At 45.1% G+C, this 23,876-nt stretch overlaps 1 protein-coding gene across 2 annotated transcripts in view; it reads left to right on the top strand.

Annotated features, from left to right (window-relative positions):
- MOB3B (MOB kinase activator 3B) overlaps positions 1–14,485 on the top strand; it is a 206,345-nt gene extending 191,860 nt beyond the window's left edge. For both annotated transcript variants that reach the window (XM_089913116.1, XM_022551601.3), the window contains one exon: positions 12,289–14,485. In XM_089913116.1, coding sequence (XP_089769242.1) covers positions 12,289–12,404 — 116 coding nt within the window. In that variant the 3' untranslated portion in view covers positions 12,405–14,485. The remainder of the gene's footprint in view (positions 1–12,288) is intronic.
- Positions 14,486–23,876: the final 9,391 nt, after the last annotated feature.

Here is a 23,876-nt window from a genome sequence, read left to right on the forward strand (position 1 = left end):
TGAAGTTTAAATGTCATATAATGTTCTTGCACCAGGAAGTATTACTCTTCTTTTGATTTTTTTTCAACTGTTTAAAAGTGTAAAAGTCATTCTTAGCTTATGGACCATACATAACAGGTGTGGATTGGATTGGGGCCAAGGACTGCAATTTCCAGGTCCCTGAAGTAGAGGAAAAACAGGATTCCAAGGCCTGTGGACAAGATGCCAATGACAGATACTGGTTTAAGTTCTCGCTCTGCCAGGTATTAACCATGTAACCTTGGGCACGTCACTAACCTCTGCAAGTTTCAGTCTCTCCATAGGGGAAGCACAATGACCACCCCGCAGAGATGAAAGTTACAAAGTGGGGCACAAAATGGTGATCAGGCCCTAAAGCTCTGGAGAGGCTACATTTCTCTCCTTGGGAGCTTGAGAACATGTTTCAGTTGGTGGTAGTCAAACTCCTAGCAATAGGTCTTATTTTATTAAAATGAAAATTAAGTTTGTTTCATGTCTATTTACCCCATCAACATAATACTTTGTTTCTACCAAAAGTATGAGATTGCTAAGAAACTACAAATTTCCTAAATTACAGGCTGACTGAGGAAGAAAAATCTCCGTATGTTTTCATCAGACACACAGTAGAGGTCTTATTAAGTGATGGCAAGCTCTGTCCTGTGGTGAATTCAGCCAGGCTGACCCTCTTCTATGGAATCCTTTGTTTTCCCCAGGGGTGGTACATTCTTCCTCCTGGGACTCATGCCCTTGAACTTCAGGTTACACCCGAAATGACAAATGATGCTTCGTCAGGGTGTTTTGAATGGCATCCAGAGCTGGACGCATTTAGCTACTCTCAGGATAACTGAAAGTCTGTGCCTGCAGCCTAACCTAGACTGTGAATGCTTTCCCAGCCTGTGTTCTTCCCTCCCCACCCCTGCCTCCCATGAAAAGGCCAAGTGACAGAAGCAAATGGGGGGGGGGGGAGTTCCTTACCTGCCTTCCCACAAACAGTCCTCAAAGAACCGGGCAACCCGAGAGGTGGGCACTGGGCCACGTTGAAATCTATTGCATCCCTCCAAGGGCGTGCGTGCATTGAGTTACCCGTGGCTCATCCCAAAACAAGGGGCTTAAGTAGCATCTACCGGAAACCAGTCCAGCTGTGCTGACAGATGCAGGGTATGGGAGGCAGGGAGTCAGACCCCTTATGGCTGTGTGGACCCCAAGCCAGGCTGTGGAGGAGGTGGGCAGGCAGAGATGGAAAGGAGGAGGGAGAAGCAACAGACCACCAGAGAGGGCCAATACTGTGCCTTGTTGGGTTATAGGTAGCATCGCTTTGAGCAGAAATCAGGCTGGATCCATGCACTGTCATGGTCAAGTGTTAACTAACACTGCACCAGCGAGAGGGATGGGATGGGATGGGATGGGATGGGGGAAGACATGGTTGGTAGATCTACAGAGAAATCAGGATGTTAAAAAGCACGGAGTGGCAGATCGGGGGCTGGCAGCAGTCTGCTGAGTTGATCTTGAGAAATGCAGTGATGACGAAACGTTTTCAATTCATTCTCTTGCTTTCATGATACGCCACGAGGCAGCCCGCCGTGCATCCGTATCCCATCTCCTGTGGTTAAAGGAGAGAGCTTCAAAAATGTGCAGCTCTGCCCTTGTAAGAACAAGTGTAAATCAAGAGACTGAATGTGTTTACATAATGTGACTTATTTTTAATGTTTGCCGGATTTGGGAAAAGAAGAGCAGTTTGATTCTTGCATGAGTATGAATAAATATTCTCTGTGGGTGGCAGGTCTTTGTGTTTATCTATCCATACATGTGTATACATGTATGTGGGGGTGTGCATACGTGTGCACACATTCACACACACACCCGCGTGGGGACCGCCCTCTGTGGCAGTGATGTGGGCTGCTGTTTAGGAACAGAATTAATCAAATAAATATTTTTCTTTCCTGTGTAGGGTGGTCTGGCCTGCCATGTTTCTATTTTTATTTCTTTTGGCTTATGTGCCACCCACATTCCTAAGAGAATGCAGAAAGAACATTTTTAATTTCTGTGTGATGTTTGGATCACGTGTATACTTGAATTGGGGAGAATTTTTTTAAATGTTTGCAGTCTGGCTGCCCTGCCTGCCTTAAAGGACTTCAGACCTGGGGATGCTAGCAAGGGAAGTCCGCAGCCCTGGCCGTGGGCCTCCCACGGATGGCTCCACCGGCCATGGCCCCGGCCCTTCCACACTGCCCTCCCCCACCCCGGCGGCGAGGGCTGGCTTTGCTTGGCTGCCAACCCAAAGACTCATCTGAAAGCACATGCGGCTACGAGTGAAGATCCGTTCAGGGCGATGCCTTGGGTTATAGCAGACTGGTTAGGAAGACAGGTTTGCAAGTTTCAACCTTGGCTACCCTAATGAACGATGTGACTTTGACCGAGGTACTTAACCCCAGTTCTGTCGTCTGTAAAATGAGGATAGTACCACTCACCCCATGAGACTGCTGTAAGGACTGAATGAAGTCATGAGGATAAAGCATTGAGCACAGTTTGGCACATAGAAAGAAGGGCCGGAAGTGTAGCTACTGCTCTGTGAGCAGTACAATACACTTTCGTTGATTCATTAAGGCTGGGATACTACTGCCCCATCTTACTCACTGCATCTTTGGTGACCTGGCACTACTTCATTTATTCATTCATCAAGTTATTAATATGTATAAAGCCTTGTTCCAAAAATCATTTAAGGTGGCTGGTGTCAGTCTCCCCCTGGAATTCTTTCTCCGTTTAACAGGCACAACGACGTTAAGAAAAAAAGTTTTTAAAAACGTTCAGGCCAGGTGCGCAACTCTCGCCCGAGGCACCTGCTCTTTGCTCCGTGGTCTGTCTCTTCTTTGGAACAGAAGCTTCCGGGCCCAGAAGCCTGGCCCACAGGATCACAGGGGAGAGCAGCACCCTCAGGGCTTCGAGGCCCTGAGGGCAGAAGGAAGTGCTCTGCACCCAGGGGGCGGGACCACGGAGACTCCTGGGCAGCTCACAAGTGAAGACCCTCAGCGATCTCGATCTCTGGAACCAGCTCTGAATGGTCCAGTTCACCCAAGGAGATTGAACTGGGCTCGCGTTTCTGGGGAGCGTGTTGGGTGGCCCTGCTGTAGGCAAAGGCTTAATCATCCTCACTGGCTCTGCCCTGCAGTGTGGGCAGAACCGAGGGCTCCTTACAAAGTCCTGCCCTGGGAGGCCCCACCCATGGAATTACCTGCTCTCCCCCCACCCCACCCCGGCAATTGTCAAGGCACTTGGGAAAAAGGTCAATGTCATAGGTGCAGCTTTGTGGATTCTAGAAAGCGAGAGGAGAAACACTGCAGCAGGGGAAAGCTGGCCTCCTCTGGGTGGGTGAGATGCATGGCCGCCCTGTGCCTGAGGGTGGCAGGAGCTGCCCCCCTGTTTCTACCTTCTGAAGACTAGCTGTCCCACAGGGATTGGGCAGGAGAGTGGCTGGGGATGTTTTGTACCTGCTTGTTTGCTTTGCTTTTCTCTTCCTCTCTCTTGTTCCAGGGATTTCCCTGCAGCAAACAGCCTGGTATTTTACTGGGCTCCCCCTTGAAGTGAAATACTGCCCTTCAGAGCTAAGGGAGACGCTGTCTGAGGGAGAGCTAACTGCCAGGCCACATTCTTAGCACCCAGCCCTGGGGCCCTCCGGGATCGTCTTTCTCTCTTTCCTTTTCCCCTGAGGCCTGTTCCCTTTCCCTGAGCTCTCTGTCTCCCATCCGGAGACACTTACACAGGGCGTGAAAGGATGAAGAGGTGTGTTCTGGGCAGGCTAAGGAAACGGGGCTCTCGTGCAGAAACAAACAGAAGCAAGGTGTGTGCAAGGCTGGAGGGGGGCAGGTCCCAGAGTCCTGCAGTCACTTAATTTGCTGAGACTTTTTCTGGTAGGAGATGGAGGGAAGTGGAAACAAGTTTTGTGCGTTTCTGGATCTTCAGCAGCAGCTTTCCAGCCTGCGCTGCTGATAATACCAGCAGAGATTAGAGAGTGTAGGCCTTTGGCCTTGTCTGCACGTTGGAATCACAAGGCAGCATGGTATCATGGGAAATTCTGAGTCCTCCAAACTGGATGATGCGAAGACAACAACTGATTTTGATCCCCGTAATCAAATACCTTGCACAGCATCACTTCCTCCCTAAAGCCACCCGTGCCGGTTCCTCGAGTCCTTCTGACACTGGTGTGGCCCTGCTTCCCACAGCGTCATGATGCTAGAAGAGTCCTCGTTGAACCCTTGTCCCTGCCTGCACTCAGGAACCACCCCACGTTGCCCCGTGCGGCTCAGCTGACCATCATAGCGTCCTTGCTGATGCCAGCTCGCTTTTCTTTTGGTTCTCATCCTCCTTGCTCCTCAAAACTGCCGTTGCCAAAGGGACTTGCTTTGCTACCCGGGGCTTAGATCCCGAGATAAGGAAATAGCAAAGTATCTGCTAGACCTCTGGTGTAGAAAGATGGCCAGAGGGAAGTGGGTATGGCCAGGAGCTGAGGACCCCAGGGGGCGGGTGGGTTAGGGGTAGTTCTGGTGAAATCCTAGCATGGGCATCAGCAGCTCTTTGTTTGGAATGGGGTGGTGGGGAGAGCAGACCCTTGAGAAATGGAATTTTCCAGATGGTCAACATTTTCAAATCCACGCACTTGTTAGGGGAGGGGAAAAGAGCCAATAGCAAAAGAAACAAATGGATAATATGGATACAACTTGGAGGTTTTAAAGTCTTTAAGAAGTGGAATTCGTAGGATGCAAGGCTGCGCAGAAAGTCATTTTGCTGACCTGGCTGCCAACCCCCCGGGGGCCTAACCAAGTTGTCGGGAATGAAGACGTCTTCTCAGTTACAGGGTTTACTCATATCCCATCCCCCCAGCCCAGCCAGAAATGTGGTCCCTGTAATTCACGCTGCAGTTCAAACCCACTTTCCCAAATCTGTCTTCATCTGAGAGGAGGCTGAGGAGAGGTGAGGGGTGGCCGTGCTCCAGCTTAGGGGGCTGCCGGGAACTGGGGGGGCCCTGAGGCTGTGCTGCTGGTTGGTCACAAGGAAGCACATTAGAAAAGGAGCACCCCTCCCCCCGACCCCCCTCTCCCTGCCCCGCACCTTGGCCCTTTTTGGTGGACTCACCGTTTTCCTTTGTCTTTTTGGCAACTATCACCTTAACATAGTGCCTTTAAAATGTGTTGGTGGAGCTCCATTACTGGAGAAGGAAAGTGTGTGTGTGTGTGTGTGTGTGTACCTGTGTTCTGTTAGATGAGAGGCTGTTGATTGAATACTTCCCTCTTTCTGCCAGATCTAACGATATGCTGTGTGTTTCAGGCTACCCTGTTTTCATGGTGGCTGGTGGTGGGAAGGACCCGCTTACACAAAGGTCATTTTCACGAAGCGCTGGGCCCAGTGTTATTCTTACCACACTGCTGTGCCTTCTATACCCACCTTCCTTTCGTCCCTTTGTGTCCTGTTCTTCCTAAATCATTGCCTTATTTCCAATATTTCTTCCTCCCCTTTCTCCTTCTTGTTTCTCAGAATTAGCAGAAAGTTGGTGAATTAAAAACAAGAAATTGGCTTTAAAATGCTGTTGCTGTAGCACTTCTGTGCCCAATATATGTTAAAACACTAGAAAAACAAAGAACCTCCGTCCTTTTATTTCTCCTCCCAGTGGAGTAGTAGAAACAGGATGTATTTAGTCTGCTTACTTGTTTTTGTTTTTGAGGCAACCAAATCTGACCCTTATCCTTCCACTTGGCTAGCTGCGTGAACTTGGACAAGTTACTTCAGTTCTCTGAGCCTGTTTCCTCATCTGTAAGTGAGAAGGAGCAATGCCTACTTCACAGAGTTTTGAGCAAGAAGTACACACAATAAATATAGGTGCCTCCACCATAGTAGGTATTCAGTTTGTATTTTCCTCTACCTCTCGTTTTACTGGGTCTTTAAGACCTAATAATTGTTCATCTTCATTGGATTTTTGTCTAATTAGCAAATATTTTTACAGCCCCTTGTATGTGGCAGGCCTTGTGCACCAGGGTCCAAACAGAAACAAGATATGGTTCATCTCTTGCTGGAACCAGGAATTAATAAAGTGTCATAGAACAATGTGAGAGGTACTATGGGCACAAAGGGAAAGCAGAAGAGGACTACCTGAGACTTCTTGGGGATGCGGTGGGGAGGGTAGGAGATGGTGTTCCTGAGGGGGGAAAATGATCAAGGGTCTCGAAGGATGCTGGAGTTGGGAGAAAGGTGTTTTGGGAAGAGAGGAGCAAAGGAAAGCATATATAGGGGCATTGCTGTGGGCTCAACGGTAGAGAAGGAGGGTTGGGGAGTGACGGCCGAGTGCTTGAGTAGTCTACACCAATGCTAGATGCTAGAGTTGGGACTTAGTTTGAAAGCTGTGGAGAGCCGTTTAGGTTTTAGGTTTACGTGGAGGAGAGCCAGTAATGCAAGAGGGATTTTCCTGAAGCACACTGAGGTGACTCTTAAGAAATCCTTGTGTACACAAGTTGCCTCTCTGAAATCAACGTGGAGTGCAGGGTCCACAGGTCAGGAGTCCTGGCGCCGCCATTTATCAGTGGTCCCACCCTCGGCAAGTCACTTCCTCCCTCACAGCCGGGTCTTCACATCTCTGGAATGAAGGTGTTGGACTAGATCACATCCAGGTGTCCTCCCAGCTTGAACAGTAGTCTGTGGTCCTGTGATTTTGTCACTCCTTTTTGGAGCTCATTTTATAATTCCTAATGTTAACTTATTCATATGGTTATGTGACACCTAGCAGACATCACATCTCTTTCTTTATTCCATGTGAAAATTCGATTCCTGGGATGTGTGATGGTACGGTGTGGTAAGCTAAGTCAGTTGGTTTCTTCGTAGTCTTGGTCGAGTCAGAAATTATTTGCGTGACCCGGAATAAATCATTTTACTTCTCTGGACAGTTTATTCCCTCCGTGGCCAGTTCTCAAAATGGCTACACTGAGAGATAAGAGGAAGATTTGACTCGTAGAATTCACACAAGTTTGTTCCGTGTATATTCAAACAAACAAACAAATAAAACTTTCAGATGCTAGCAAAGATCTCTATTTTAATTTTAAATGTTTTAGATCAGAAGTGGCTGAGTATCTTATGCAGAAGGTATGCTGATTTCACCCACCACCACCGTTCCCCACAAAGACTAGGCAAAATCATTTTAAATTCATTTCCAAAACTAACTATGATTTCAATGTGGAGATTTGGTCTACTTCTCTCTCTCTCTTTTTTTTTTTTTTTTGCAGTACGCGGGCCTCTCACTGTTGTGGCCTCTCCCGTTGCGGAGCAACAGGCTCCGCATGCGCAGGCTCAGTGGCCATGGCTCACGGGCGCAGCCGCTCCGCGGCATGTGGGATCTTCCCGGACCGGGGCACAAACCCATGTCCCCTGCATCGGCAGGCGGACTCTCAATCACCGCGCCACCAGGGAAGCCCCTACTTCTCTCTTTTTTTTTTTTAAATGACTGAAGCTTATTTTTTAGGAAAAATTACATGTATATTAAAAATATCTAAAAAGCTAGAGAATATGTAAAAGGCAAATGTCAGAAATAGAAAACATATATTATTCCATTCACCCAGAGGTAAACTTATCATGCTGGACTCATACTTTATATTTTTTCCTAATATAATTGGATCAAACCATACATACTGTTATGTGACTTGACCAAAATATCCCTCATCATATATTACTATATAACAAAGTTTTAAGGGTCTGTTCAGATTCAGGCAAGATGAAATGGTGAGTTCCAGTGCTGGTAGAAAGCAGTGTGGTGCAGGTGTGTGCAAAGTGATGGAGGAACCTGGGAAGGGAGCTAATTAACCCTTTCTGATCTTGAAGGATATCAAAGTTTGCCAGGCATAGAAGGGCAGAAAGCATTTGCCAGATGGAAGAAACAGCCGATGAGAAGCTACTAGAAACGTTACAGAGCGGAGCTGTTGGAGAACGGGGAGGAGTCTAGTTTGCCTGATGGGTGTGGTGAGTGGGCCGGGCTTCAACAGCAGGTGAGCGGGGTGGGTGGATCCAGTTAAGAACAGCTTTGTTTGCCAGGCTGCAGAGCGTGGACTTTGTTCTGCTGAGAGTCAGCAATCAGGGACTTTGCAGAATCAAGTTCTGCCGCAATGGTACCGACTGAGCACAACCAAAACCTGACCTGACTCTTTCCTTAAGAATGGATTTTTAAAAGTCTGGGTGCTTGAAAAGTCTTCATGTACAAACCAAATACAGCCTTCAGCCTTTAGCAACATTTCTCAGAAAACTCACACTACCTCTGCAGAAACCTCTTAGCACCTGTTGGAGTTCTTTAGTGGACTTAATACATGGTGGGTTCAGATAACTCCTGCAATGGCAAATTCATCCCTACAGAGCAAACTGCATAGGAGTTGTTTCAGCCACTCTCCCCGATAGGAAGGAACGTGTGTTGGCACTGCTGAATGCCTGCAGGAGGGCTGTGATGAAGAGGAAAGCCATGGAACCCAATATTGTCTGGTTTTTGTTTGTTTTTGGGTTTTTTTGCGGTACGCGGGCCTCTCACTGTTGTGGCCTCTCCCGTTGCAGAGCACAGGCTCGGACGCGCAGGCTCAGCGGTCATGGCTCAGGGCCCAACCGCTCCGCGGCATGTGGGATCTTCCGGGACCGGGGCACGAACCCGTGTCCCCTGCATCGGCAGGCGGACTCCCAACCACTGCGCCACCAGGGAAGTCCTGTCTGGTGGTGGTTGTGTTTGTTTTTTTTTTTTTTTTTTTGGTTTGGGTTTTTTTTCTCAGAACCAGTTGGTTTTTAGCCAGCCCATTGGCGCCACCCAGTGGGAAATCGCTAGAATACAGCTGTGAAGGCTTGTAGGCTTTTGCAGGGCGGATCCAACTGAGATGTCCTTCCTCAAGTTTCAGATCTACTTCAACCATTCATTCCCTGTAAGAATGTTAAGAGGCCTCATAGTAAAGTTTTTCTCCTGCATTTGAGGCTGCACGGTGTGGTGAGGAAAGCACTGGTCCTGGCTTTTCACAGACTAACTCAGTGGTTTTGCTTAAGTCCCATATCCTCTCTCAATCTTTTCCCTCTTCTGCTTTCCTTAAAAAAAATTTTAAAAAAAGTCTTCCATATTTCTAGTGTCTATAGTCTTTTAGTGGCATAATTGTTTTAGTATTTACCGATTGCACTTGTAACTCAGTCTGGATAAAGAAAAACTATCTCTTCGGCATTTTGAAAACTCAGGAACGATTGCAATTAATTGTTAATTAACATGTCAATATCACTCAGAGGCTTAAACCATGGTCATGAGGTGTAGTGGAAAGAGCTGGCCTTTGCATCCAGATAGATCTGAGTTTAAATCTCTACTTCTGCCACTTTCTGTGTGACTTTGATAAGTTATTCTGTCTCTGTGCCTGTTTCCTCATCAGACCAAGGGGGATGGCAAAGCTTACTTCACAGGATCAGGGTAAGGGTTACATGAAGTGATATCTGTAGAGCCGTGAGGGACACCGAGACTAAACAACAGCAAACCTTTGTTTGATGGAAGCAACTGTTACCATTTAAGCTCGGCAGCTCACTGTCCACCATACCTGTTCACCCTGAGCACATCACTTCTGCTCTGAGGCCTGGATTCCTCTTCTGTCAAAGTTTTACAGAGGCAATGATATTAATATAACCACCTGAAGCACCTGCAACTCATAGGGGCTTAACAAATGCTAGTTCCTTTCTTTCTGTAATCCTGACCCATTGCAAATAATTATGAGAATTAGTTATAAAGGCAAAGTTGTCTTCATCCCATGATCTCTCCTTCACTCTCTTGCTCTCACTCTTTCAAACACACCCGCACACACCCGCGCGCACGCGCGCACACACACACACACACACACACACACTTTGTATTCCCACCCAATTTTTCCCATCTCTGTCACAAAAAGTTAACCAAAAACACAAGAACCTTTGGAAGCTTAACAGAGGAACAGCAAATTCCTTTTCAGGTTGTCATCATCTATTTCCATCCCCCCACACCAGGTGCCTGGGTCCTTATTCAAATAGTTGTGCACTTACCTGTCTCCCCACCCCTGCGTCCCCATCCTGCCCTGGCCCCCCTGCTCCAGCCACAGCAGCATCAGATCCCTGGCGGGCTCCACCTCGACTGTGCCTCCCTCCAGCCACAGCCCCTGTTCTCCAGTCCCCCTTCTCCCACCCTCACCTGTCAGACTCTTCCTCCTCTAGGTTGTGGAGTCCATCTCAGTGGGTACGTTATCAGAGAAGTCCTCTCAAGGCTCTGCCTTCCCAGCACACAGTGGCTGCTGCCATGTTTGTGCTTCTGGAGAGATCAGGAAAGGGAATGAATGCGTACTCTGTCCATGAATACTTTTTAACCTTCCCACTCACCTCAAGTAGGCATCACTGGTCTGCTTCACAGATGAGGACACTGGGAGCCCATTCATTGCTGGATTGCACAAACATTTTATCCATCATCACTTGCCAGGCACTGGGGACACAGCACAGGCCACAGACACAGCCCTTTTCTCCGTGGGTCTTACAGGCTCTTACAAGGGATGAATCCAGGAGGCAGGAGTGAAACAGAAAGACTATCCTGGTTGTGGAGAAGGGTGCTATGAAAGAGCAGAAGAGGTGATGCCCTATCCTGGAGGTTCGGAAGGGTATCCCTAGAAAGGGGCCACTTCAGCTAAGACACGAAGGCTCAGGGAGGTCACACAGGGTGGTAGTGAGGGCAGAGTGGGATGGGTGGATTGGGTTCTACCATACCTCATCTCCTCCTCTAAATATTAACATTTATGTCATTGTATTTTATATCGTTTTCTCCCTGATAGACTTTAGTTCCTTGAGAACAGTGACCTCATCTCCCAGGCACCTGGTCCATAGCACAAGTACGGAGCATAAGTAAACGGTCACTTAATTTTTCAATATACGTATCTCTACATAATTGCCTTGCTTGATATTATAAGGGTGCAAAAGTACCTAGATTCTGTTCTGTATATTTGGTTATTTTTTTAACCAGCACATTGGTATGGTTTTCTAATCGAGTCTCTGAGCAGCTGGCAAGCCTATTCACAAGCTCCTGTTACTCAGATGTTTCCTATTTGATAGGGGGCGCTGGAGGGTGAGCTGGGGTCAGCGTGCAAGAGAGGTAGCAGCTGGCGTCAGCTCTGCAGCAGGTGGACCTCAGAAGCGACTCATTCATCTAACTAAAATATATGAAACGTGTCCTCCTAAATGCCACAAGGCACAAGTCTCCTTCCCAGCCTGCGATCCAGGACATTCTTAAGGATGAAAGAGGAGCTGCTGCCCTGTGCCAGGCACTGTGCTAGTGAGGGTTTCTTCTTCCTGACACCTTGGAGCTCACAAGTAGAGCTAACCCACATGCCCGTCGCCCATGTGTGTGCACGCGCATGCACACACACACACACACACACAGGTGTACAAACTGGCTCCTTGCACGCAGGCCTCCAGGTGGGCACAGGTGGGGGGCGTGGCTGATCCACAGTGCTAGGGGCGGGAGTGCCTGAAGGCCTCCCTGGCAGATCAGAGTCATCTTGCTGGAGTTGGGAAAATGAATGGCAGTTAGCCAAGAGAGCAGGGCGTGGTAGGAGCAGGCCACGGGCAAGGGTCTCGCCTGTGCAGAGACCCAGAGAAGGAGAACAGATGGCACATTTGGGATCTATAAATGCCCACAAGAGCATTTATAGAAAGGCCAGCTGGTTGTGGTTGACTGTCAGACACATTGGAATAGTCTTCATTTCTATTAAGAAATGTCCTTCCTCCCACTTTTCTTGACTTGTACCTATCCTTCATTTTCTCATCTTTGATTGAAACTTACGTAAAGAGAAATTGTGCTCTACTGTAAGGAAAACAGCCGTCTAAATCCAATGATCATATCAACCAGTAAGTGATACTTCACTCCTGATGGGGAGACTGCTGGGAGTGGTGGAGACTGGGGCAAACTGGAGAGTGTATTCTGCATCTGAAGAGGACAGCAATTCTCAACTCAGCTGCCCAGTGGCTCCAGATCTTGCAATTTTTCCAAAACACAGAGCAACCTGGATTTTTGGCAAGTTAGCTGAGGTTTTTAAACATTGCTTTGATAAAAAAAAAAAAAAAAAAAAAAAAAAAGCCTGCAGCCAGTGGAACACATCTGTATGCAGAGCCTTATTCCTGGGCCATGCTTGCAAGCTCTGGTTTAAAGGCTCCAGAGGTTGCCAGGGTATTTTCAGAATCCTTCAACAAGTCATTGCTCTGCTTATAGTTACTCCTAACCATCCTTCTCCCCCTGCTTTCCAGAAAGAGATGACGAGCAGGATGTGTCACTAACGCCCCATCTTACCCTACGGAAGAAAGAGGAAAAGCTGTTTCCTCCTGGAGTCCCGGGCCGGCAGGAGGGAGACCTCCCTGGCTGAAAAGGCGCACCTACTTCCAGGAGCAGGCAAGCTGGAGACCGACGGTGACTCCTGAGAGATGTTCCCCGCTCACTTCGTGTGCCCTTAACCGTCTGAGCGCTGCTAGCCGTGACCTGTGGACCTGGCCAGGAGAGAAGGACGGCCCCTCACCCATCCTGGAGGAAGGAAGCCTCTGCACTTACATGCGTGTCGCAGTTCTGCCTGTGACCTGCCACCTAAGCTTTACTGGAATTCAGGTTTTGAGACTGAGATACTTACCTGTACTTTTCCACTTACCTGTCTCGTCAGCCGGCTGCCTTTTCTGTAACGTGTTTTCCGAGTACCCAGTGAATTTTGGAGCTCTGGACGCACAGCCAGTTTTTCTCTAACAAGCCTTCCTGTGCAGTCCCTGCAGGCTCTGGCCCTGATGCCGTGGTCTTGGCTGGGAGGTCCGAGGCCCGTGCCACAGCATCAGTGCAGTTTCCCCCATAAGCAGTTTGACCAGGGACCACTCCACGGGGTGGCTTGTCTTGCCCCAGATAGGGTCTGCACACTTTCATTGCAGGGAAGAGACTGGTCTTTAGCCTAAGGCTAACTAGTTACCAGTTCACCCTCAACAGAATGTGCTTTTTATAACCACACCATTCCTTGTCTCTTCCGTTCAAGATATTTTTTTTTCCCTGTTTCCCCGAAGAGAGAAATAAAAGGAAGTTATAAATGACCAAGAATGATCAGCAGATGCCCTCAGCCAAATTAGTGCAGTGTTTGTTCATTATTAAAGGGTGTGGTGGCTATCTTCGAACAATACTGAAATTTCAGTGGAAAAAAAAAACCCAACAAAAGTACAATGGGTAATTTGGTGCCTGTAGCTCAAATGCCCCGCCCACTGATTCGTAATCGTCCCAGACGGCCCTCTGAGCTTCTAGATCTAGCCGATGTTTTCTTCCTCTTCCTCTGCGCTCTCCCTTCCTCTGCCCTATGATATTATGGCACAAAGTTAATTTCTGCCCGGAGGATGTTGGTGCCACAGTTGCCAAGGTAACAGTGGAGCTGGAGCCAACTTCCTTCTCCCATCCTTCCCAGTGTTTCTATCCCAGTAGACAGAATCATTCTGTGCTACATCCTGCCTTTTGAAAGCTAAGTGACTTTTAGCTGAAGCAATGTTGCCTTCTCTGATTCATTCGCAAAACCGTGGTGGTCCTGAGAGCCTATGACTAGGGGGTGATGATACTTCCAGTGAGCATTTGAATTCGACAAAATAGCAGTTGGTGGAGGGATGTAGATAAGAATGTATTAGGGCATTTCAATGTAATGCTGATTAAAGAGTAACTCAACAGCTCTGATTTTGTTTCATTGCATGTAATGTGTTAAAAACCATTTGGAGCTGCTGCGAGAGCCTAGAAAGGCATGAAGTCTTTCTTGGTCCAAACCGAGAAAGGGTCAACTGTCTGGGCACCGTGGCATTCTGTGTTGACCTAACCCGGCAAACCGACCCTTGCTTTGTATCTCGTCAAAGTTGTCTCATGGAATCCAAGTGCTGCTACCTCTCTCCATATTGTTGCGCTCTGATCAACAACAAACGTACCTTTTTTGCTTTTTGTTTTTTTGCTTCCTAAGTAACTTCGAGAGGACAAGATAGGCAAAGATTTTTCTCAGCATCATTTTTGGCTGAAAGGATATCTGACTGTCCTAAGCATCCAGAGATCAGACAAATGAGCCCGTCTTCCCGACCTATGCACGATGCAGTTAGTGCCACGTGGGAGCGTTGAGCAGTGAGACAGAGAAATGACAGCATGGAGCCCAGGCCCTGGGAGGAACTCTGAAGCTCTGCACAATGGAAAACACAGGAGTTTTGCATTAAAAAGTTGACTAAGTTGGGCTTCCCTGGTGGCGCAGTGGTTGAGAGTCCTCCTGCCGATGCAGGGGACGCGGGCTCGTGCCCCGGTCCGGGAAGATCCCACATGCCGCGGAGCGGCTGGGGACCGTGAGCCATGGCCGCTGAGCCTGCGCGTCCGGAGCCTGTGCTCCGCAACGGGAGAGGCCACAACAGTGAGAGGCCCGCGTACCGCAAAAAAAAAAAAAAAAAAAAAAAAAAAAGTTGACTAAGTTCCGGTATTTCAATAATGCCTGATCAAGTAGGATGCTGGACTCTGAAGACTTCTGTTATGAAGTCTTTTGAAGGTTATTTTCTGTTAACTGTGCATATGCAATTTGCATTCAATTAAAAAAAAATCCAGAGTTTTTTAAAACTTCTTGGAACAACTTCCCCCTGGTTGTATTGCTCGCACTGCTAGGGTAAGTGCTGGCAAACCACTCTTACGTTTTAATTACAGACTGTTCCTATTCCCGTAGAACTTTGTTTGGCAAATTCTGAAGAAAATCATTACAGACGATCTTTTATCTCTTTGGCCTGACTACATGCTAAGTACCTCTCCTGGCAAATGGAGATCTGAGCTCCTGGCAGCTCTTCAGGCATCTCCTACTCTCTGGGTCTGAGACTGACATCTTGCTTCTTCCTCTTAACCTGGCTCGCTCTCCCTCATTTCCCACTATTTTTTTTTTTAGTTGAGTAATACATGTATCCATGATTTTCTTTTTTTTTTTTTTGAGAAATGTCAAAGTGGAAATTTCAAAAAGGAAAGCTTACAATGACATCCATATACCCGTAGTTGTCATTCTCTTTAGTTAATGGATTAGAGTCCTTCTTTTATGTATGTGTGAGGTGTGTGTGTACGTGTGTGTGTGTGTGCATGCGTGTGTGTATGTGGGTCTTTCATGACACTGACATTAGTAAAGAGTTCTGGCTGGTTTGTTTGTAGAATGTTCCACGATCTGGCTTTTTTTCCTGATTGTTTCCTCATTATTAGATTCAGGTTAAACATTTTTTAGCAAGAATACTATGTAAGTGATGTGTTTCTTTCCTTTTGCATCATATCAGGAAGCATATAATGTCTAGTTGTCTCTTTTTACGATAAATATTAAGCTTGATCAGTGGGTTGAGGTGTTATCTGCCTGATCCATTCATTATAAAGTTCCATAACTCATTATAAAGATCTGAAATTCTGTATGCATACATTTTATAGAGTGTGAGACTGTACATATGTGCTTTCCTTTCCTAGTATTCACAAAGAGGTCCAGGATCTCCAAAAGATTACAGCCATTGCAGTTAGATGATATAGCAGTGACAGAGAATTCATCTTTTCCCATTTAACAGAAGAGGACACAAAAAGTTTCCCTCTGCAGGTAATGCATGAGTATGCTGACTAATGAGAATTTGTGCGGTCCCTGAAGCCAGAGTTAAGACATATATAACTTTTTTTTCTCCCATCCTCAGTGACCTCCCATTCAGACCGATGGTTTATTTTAGAGAGCGTGCATTTTCATTGATGGTGATTGCCCAAGGGTGCAAAAATTGATTTGGGTGGGGAGGAAATCTTACATATTACACTGGGTCATGGCCTGACCATAGTACATATACAGATATGAAGTATATATGTAGTATTAAATTTCCGTAGGGATAGGGAGATGATTAGGAATAAAATGTCTAAAAAGGCTCTTTAGGAGGATGACAATTTTAAAACATTGAGAAATACCCATCTGGAGTCAGTTTCTACTTCTGAGATTTCTCATTTTCTCTTCCTGGGGTGTTTGCTCATTTCTGAGGGCCAGGATGAATGGAAGCAACTTCGAGAGATTTCTTAAGCTATTCCTTCTACCCTCCCAAACCACATCAGTAATATTCCAGGTGAAAAACCAATTCTCCTCTCAACGATCTTCAGGCACAGAAATTCTGCAGCATCCTCTGGTATAACCCACAGACCAGATTCAATCTGAAATCCTTCCATTCAACTTGAGTTAAACTATTATCTGTGCGTTTCAGCTCACCTTTTCTAGTATCCCACATTAAGATCCAAAGACTGTATAAGTAAAAACATACTAAATGAGAGCTTTATTTGCATGGCCACTAAATATTTGAAGACTGTTACCAGGTGTCTTTCAGCCTTCCTCCATTTATCATCTCCCAATGGCGAAATTCTCTTGGAAGTCTCGTTGCCCCACTGCTAACATTGCTATACTTCAGCCTGAAACCTTCCCAAAGCTCTCCATGTCACTGTGCATTATGGATGTAACTAGCAGTGAACATTAAGAAATTACTGCATGCTGTCTCCAAACTATGTTGTGTCTTTGCTAACTCTTGACTTGATTTTATACACTTATAAATGTTCTTTTCTATTGTATTTGCCCGCACTAAATCCTTATCTATACTCTGTTCCGCCATTTTGCTTTTCTTCTTTAGCTTCCTTCCTTCCTACCTTTAGCGTTCCCTGTAAGATCACACTGAGTTATTTTGTTTTAATCTCCTCTTTAATTGGCAAAGCATTAGGGGACGTGGATAGAATTTCTCTTCTCTTTTTGTGGTGATTATGTCATTCTGGTCATTAATGGAAGCACATCACTTCCTATGGTCTCTAACCTTACACCGCTTCCACACCCTATGGGTATCACACTGTGAGAACAAGAAATATCATAGGAAAAGTACAGCCACCAAGGAATGTGTACAAAGGCAAAATCACTAAAAGGAGTCTGATGTGTCACTTGGTTAATACTGTTGTCCTTTGTGCTTTGATCATTTTAGTTCTTAATGAAATAGGTGATTCTCTCCTAGAATTAGCGAAACAAAGCGTGTTTTGGAACTAATGGGTTTTTTTTCCCTGCTTTTAAAAATATATCAACAAAAAAACTTAAAACACGTTGTTTCCCTCTGGGCAGTTATTAATTCTGGGTAACCAGTTTTCAATGAATAAATAAGGATTTTTGTAACTTTTAGAGGGAAGAGTCCATTTCTAATCTGACAGTTAAGCTGTTTTACTAGCTTTTAATGTTCTAATTTCAAAGTTTTTCAGTATCTTTTCTAATTGCATCAGAAAAAAGATTTAGCATATTTTTAGTTCCATTTGTGATTAAATTAAGGGTTTGGTTCTAAGAACAGACTAACAATGAAAAACAATTAAAATGCAAGATAAAACTAAAGGATATTTATGAAATCAGTTTTATGTGAGCTTAGGAATTCAAATGTTACAAATAAAAGACACATAACCATCTTCTATTTTGTCTTTTTTATGTGTTTGTTTTATTTCTTTAACAAGCATATTCTTCATCCTGCAATGATCCTGGAACAAATAAATGAAAAGAAAGGTTAACTCTACAAAAAACTAATTCAAAACTTATTTTAGAGGACATGCACATATTTGTATTTTAGCAGAGGTTCCTTTATTCTATTACAAATTTTCCCGGGAGGGTGTCATGCATATTGTGTAGCTTCTCAACAGGTTAATGTTGTACATCTTTTTTCTTGCAGTAGGATTCAGTATTAAGTTTGGTAACAGCCTGGCATATAAAGGTAATAAGTCTAGATTATAGAAAAAACTCATCAACCAGAGTAAACACACCTGAGGTTTAATCTCAGGCTTGCCACTACCTTATTTGTATGACCTTGGGTAGTATATTTAATTGTTCTGCACCTCAGATTTCTGAACTGCAACTGGGGTCCTAGATTTGTTCCTATGTAGCTTATAATTATTTTTGGACACTGATGTAAGATTAAAATATTAACATATTTGGAAAAGCAGAAACATGTAAATTCTATATACTTATATATTATTGATATTAGTACATTTACAGTCACTGTGTAATCATTGTAAATGACTCCAAACGTAGCCCCTGTTCCTAATAGCAACAATAGAATACTATGTCTGACGAAAGCTGTTTGTGACAAGGTGATTTCTAGACACAGGGCAGTGAGGAACGAGATTTCTGGAACTCAATCACACATATAAGGGTTTCTCTGTGTCTCAGTTCCACTGTCTGAAATGTGTACCAAGAAGTGACAGAGAGGCGGGCTATGGACGGAATTTGTCCTGCAGGCATGTTTTGTTGGACCTACGTAGACTGTAGGTGTTGTTGTTGTTTAACTAGTACCGACATTTAAAAATCGGAAAATTTGACACATGAAAATTTCTGGCTTCTCTTACAAAATCAGAAGATCTGGCCACACAAGGCTTTTGTTTTCAGGAATTGGCTGAGAAGTGGCTGACCCATTTTGATGGAGTTGTCTCTCTAATGTACCACTGTCCTCTTACACTGGGATGCTTCACTCATGTACATTTTTTGCCACTCCCCTAAGGCATGTCAGGTCACAGCCCCTGCTTTACCATGTCTAGAGAGGCCCCTGAGGAAACCACTATTTTAATTTTCAAATGTATCCCCATACACATTGTATACCTGGTGTATTATTATATTCTCCCTAGTAACCTACATTGTATTAATGATAATAAATGGAAAACTGTCTTAGAAGACAATAAAGTCAAACCAGATGCCTTCAGTCCTTCCACCCAACAACAGCAAAATTGATACTCCCGTAAGAAGCTTGCTTCCCGTGGAAGCTAAGCTGATCATTAAATCTATGCAATCTTTCAATATCCTAAATTCTTAAATTTCAACTTTGCTTCCAAGCAGACTTCATTGCTACATTGACCAAAATGATAAAGAACTGTCATTGGGAAGCAATCGTAGTGTCATTTATAACAATTACATATTTTATCTGATTTTTCTATTTCAGTGTGAAGTAGATTTTAACAGAACACGTTATTTTAACGGAAACTTCTTGTTTTAATGCAGCATTCATCATCTAACTGAGTTTTAATGAGGACAAAAAAACAAACAAAAATTTCCAGTACTTAATAAATGAAAGCCCAAATGAGGACATCCAATTCAATCTAATTAAACTTTGATTGAGCTTATAAATATTACTGCATACTAGATTAAGTTGAATAACTGCTCCAAAGGAAATTGTATCATATAACTGAGATGTGACCTCACCTATAACCAAATCAGCAAAGGATAAGAGTGTAAGCATTTTCAAGAAATATATAGAACATAGAGGTACAAAAGTATCAACAGAATCCTGTTTATTAACCCAGAAACAATATTTTGGATAACTGTTTCTCCATAACTGCATATAATGTCTCTACAATGATATATTTAGTACTGCTAAAAACTACATGCTGACATCCATCCATAAGAGGCAGCAGCATTTAGAAAAATCGTACATTGTGACTTGTTTATTTATCTGAAGGCTAATTATTTCACTTAGGGCAAAGATGCTGAGGTCTTTTAGACAGGATGAAGTTTGGTGGGAGAAGTTAACATTGGCCGGACATGAGGAACTGGGCCACCCACCCCTGCCCGGTCTGTGGATGAGAATATAGTCCCTTCTTTGCTCAAAACCTCGGATTAAAAGCCTTCAGTTCCCCTCTCTCCCTCCACTCCTTGCTGGCGTCACACATGCTGGTCACATTCAAACTTACGGCCTCTGCACTGGCCGTTCCCCTGCCTGGATGCTTTGCCCCCAAATACCCTCATGTCTAATTCCTTCTCCCCTCAAGTCTTTGCTTGAATGTCACCTTCTCACTGGGGCCTCTGCTGGTCACACCTGCCCACCAAGACTCATAGTCCCCCTTTCTCTGGGCAAATTTTCTTTTTCCCATAGCATCTATGTTGTGTAATTTATTTACTAGGTTTATTGTGTATTGTCTGTCTCCCCCAACTAGAATATAAATTCCGTGTCCTCAGGGATCTCTGTTTTGTTGATTGATGTATACCTAGCACCTAGAAGAGAGTGTCTGGCACATAGTAGATGCTCAATAGACCTTTGATGAATGAATGAATGAATGAATTCACATGGAAGACAAGTGCCTAATTAAGATCTGCTATCAGAGAGAGATTAATTAACAGCAATGTATAATAATGATAATATTAGATGCTACTAACACCAAAAGTATACATTTGAGTGCATACTCTTAGCACACGCTAAGCGTTTTACTAGGATTATCTCATTTAATGGTCATGATGGGGTGGGTTATCTATGTGTATCCCCATTTTAAAGTCAGAGTTACCTAAGTAATTTGCCTGAGGTCACAAGCAAGAAAGTGATGTCACACAGGGATGCTCCAGAGCCCACACTCTGCACTAAAGGAGTCACCCCCCCGCCACCATGAGGCATCAGGCTCTTCTCACAGGGTCTTCCTCTCTATAGATACCGCGGCCACGTCATATAGCAGTTCAGCCTGCAGTTTCTTTCCTGGCCATTTGTTAATGTGATTGTAGCAGTGCTTCTGTGACCAGTCCATCTGTGGTCAGAAAGCATTTCTGTTCACAAGATGTTCATTCACAAATACAGAGTGGACCCTTAGTCAGAGATTAGGTGGGACAACAGGTCTAACGGGGCCACCAAGAAGATCAGAATAACTGGTCCACAGAGTGTTGAGTGGTGTGAGGCCAAGACCAGAGGCCACGATGAGGTCCCTGAGTGGGCAGGGGACACAAGTCCAGGAGGAATCACCCAGGTTGGGAGCAGGGTGTTCCTATGATCAATTGAAATGGTACATAAGAAACTTCTAGGTCTTGCTCCCTGCTGTGAAAAGGGAAGAATAAAAGCATGCATTTCACTCATCCTTAGAGGAAAACAAAAAGACTTTTAAGAATTAATAAACAGGACTTCCCTGGTGGCGCAGTGGTTGGGAATCTGCCTGCCAGTGCAGGGGATGCCGGTTCGAGCCCTGGTCCGGGAAGATCCCGCGTGCCACAGGGCAACTGGGCCGGTGCGCCACAACTACTGAAGTCCGCGCGCCTAGAGCCCGTGCTCCGCAACAAGAGAAGCCACCGCAGTGAGAAGCCCGCACACTGCAACGAAGAGTAGCCCCCGCTCGCCGCAACTAGGGAAGCCTGCGCGCAGCAACAAAGACCCAACACAGCCAAAAATAAATAAATTAAAAAAAAGAATTAATAAACAGAAACACCCAACGCAGAAGATTAGCTTTGACAATAAGAAATTTGAGAAACTATCACAGTTAATTTTTGCTTTTTATTCTCTATGAAAAAAATTAATGCATTAATTCTCCAGCCATAATGTAAAATATGTGGTTACAGGAACTATTAGAAATATACAGCTGAGAGGCTAGAGTAAAGAGCGGCTGAGGGATTTATTTATGCATGTGTTCCATGGGCTAATTTAGAAATGAATAGGAAACACACTGAATTGGAAAAGCAGCCTCCATTCCATCCACCTGACTTATGCAGCTTCCTTTGAGGTCACCAGGAGTCGTGCAGAGCATAAATGTTTACAAGTTCCTGGTTCCACCGGGAGATCTTTAATATGTCAGGACATAATGCTGGCCTATGTTTTAAGGCTGGATGAAATTAGTATGCTGCGATGAGATGAATGACGTTTACCTTCCCGTTCCTAGGGCTCCGTGGATATTATCCGTGAAATGATTCAACCTCCAAACATAGAGGCAGCATTTGTCAAAAGTGGAGTGAGTAGTGGGAGTATTTTTTTTAATAGTAAATCATTAGATTCAGCAATAATTGAACCAAGGAAGTTAAAGAAAATTCTTTCAAAAGGTGAACCCCATTTCACACTCCTAGGAAGAATTTTTAACACATTTCCAACCTTAGCGTGGGCTTCCTGAGGTTGTGCAGATAACACCGGGTGTAGCTTTGGTATTAAGTACTAACAGGGCATTATCTAGACACTGAATTCAGTAAACCCTGTGAGCATATGGATTTGAAATAAAAGAAATAAACAATTGCAAGTCCAGAAAGTTCCTAAGAGCTGTAAGCTGTAAGTTATTGCCACGTTAACATTCAGGAAAAAAGATTGTGCTGTCCTTGGGCTCATGGCATTGCATTGAAATTTGCGTTCTCTCTCCTAAGTGACTGAAAAAGGACTTCGGAGCGACACGTGAAGGGAAGGTACCCAAGCCCCTCACCCACTGCCAAGAGGAAGAGAAAATAAACAAGGGAATTTTTACATGAACATTCTCTGGTGCTCGTAGATTCCTGTTACTGTGTGGGAAGGGACTAGAAACAGAACACATGGGTGTGCTGAGTGCTTTCAAGGGAGTTAGGAGGACATTTTGGGGGGAAGAAGGGCTAGGAATTAATTTACTGAGAATCTACTTTGTGCCAAGCACTGTGTTTGGTACTTGACATATCTCCTCCCATCCCCTTCTCACAACTGTTCCCTGAGGGAACTATTGGTAACAACAACCATGCGTAATCTGTTGCAGATGTGGTGACCGAGTGCAGTGGCTGGGGAGCTGGGATGAGGCCTTGCTCTCATCCAGTGCTAGGCATCGTGCCAAGCATTTCACTCTGATTATCTGAATTAATCCTCACTCCAGTCCCTGGGGTAGATACTATTGTTATTATTCCCATTTTATGGATGAGGAAACTGAGGTTGAGGCCAAGAACCTTTTTCAAGGTCATGCAGCTAGTTAGTGGTGGAGCTGGGATTTGAAACCAGGCAGTCTGTCCCCAGACCCCCTGCTCTTCATCACTAGGTTACATCGCTTCAACACACACACTTCAGCTTTAAAAAGTTATTCCTCCTTTTACCTTGTTCACTTGTTACCCTGGTGACAAAGCTTCTTTCACCATGAGAGTCAAAACATTAGTCGCCCCTGAAAAGCCCAAAGGAATGTGGGGAAGCAGCGATGAGGAAGTTACACAGGTGAGATGAATGCCTGCGGTACAGAACAGAAAGGGTGAATCTGATGAAGATGCCCCTGAAAGTTAAGATCGTCAAACTGATGGGTCAAAGGGAGGAAACAAGCGAGCTTAATGCCCAAGCGGCTGACGATGCTCAGCCAGCTGCTGCCTGGGGAAGAAAACCTGGCTTCGGAAGTCCAGTCTCTGCCAGCTTCAGAAGAGCAGCCAGGGGGTACAATCGCCCCTCTGATTCAGAGGGGTTCACACCTTCCAATTGTCCCCCAGTTTCCTTTCTGATCAGACTTAGTCTTGCAGGGATGACTAGTACATACCAAGGAACAGGCAAGACTGGAAAATAGGGAAATTCAGCCCAAGTCATCAGGCGAGCACCTCCCTGCTAGTGCTGAGCGCTCTCAAGGGCCCTTCGTCAACCTAGTAACGGGCTCACAGATGCTGTCATTTTGCAGATTTCACTGGGGCAGGAGAATGGAAGCCTCAGCTCCTTTGCTTTGGGCTGGGTGCCCTCATCTGTCTTTGCTTTTTCCCCATCCCTGGGTTCAGAAGCCCTTAGAGAAGAAATAATTTCCCCCATTTATGTGCACTTCTTCAGCATCCATCCTTGTACCAATCGTGTCTGATAAGTACTAAGATGTGATTTGCCTTAAGGCCAGCTGGGAGAGATCTATGGACACGAAGGAGACATCTGATAACTGCTAGAGTTCAAATACAGCCGATCCGTGAATACAGAGTGGAGAAAGCCGCTATTTCCAATGGAAAGCTTGCCAAAACAGACTATGTAGTCTGGCTAGCAGAAAAGGAAAGTTTTTATTCAGAAAAATTGGAAAACAAACTGTACCCTTTTCTCTACCACTCTTAGATTGTCCTGAAGGGGAGATTTATTTCAATGAGATTATGGAAAGACAAAACAGCAGATAAGATTCA

Source organism: Delphinapterus leucas, chromosome 6 (genome assembly GCF_059928025.1).
Source record: "Delphinapterus leucas isolate spDelLeu-1000000601 "Yukka" chromosome 6, BTC_Dleu_Yukka2, whole genome shotgun sequence".
Classification (NCBI taxonomy): Eukaryota; Metazoa; Chordata; class Mammalia; order Artiodactyla; family Monodontidae; genus Delphinapterus; species Delphinapterus leucas.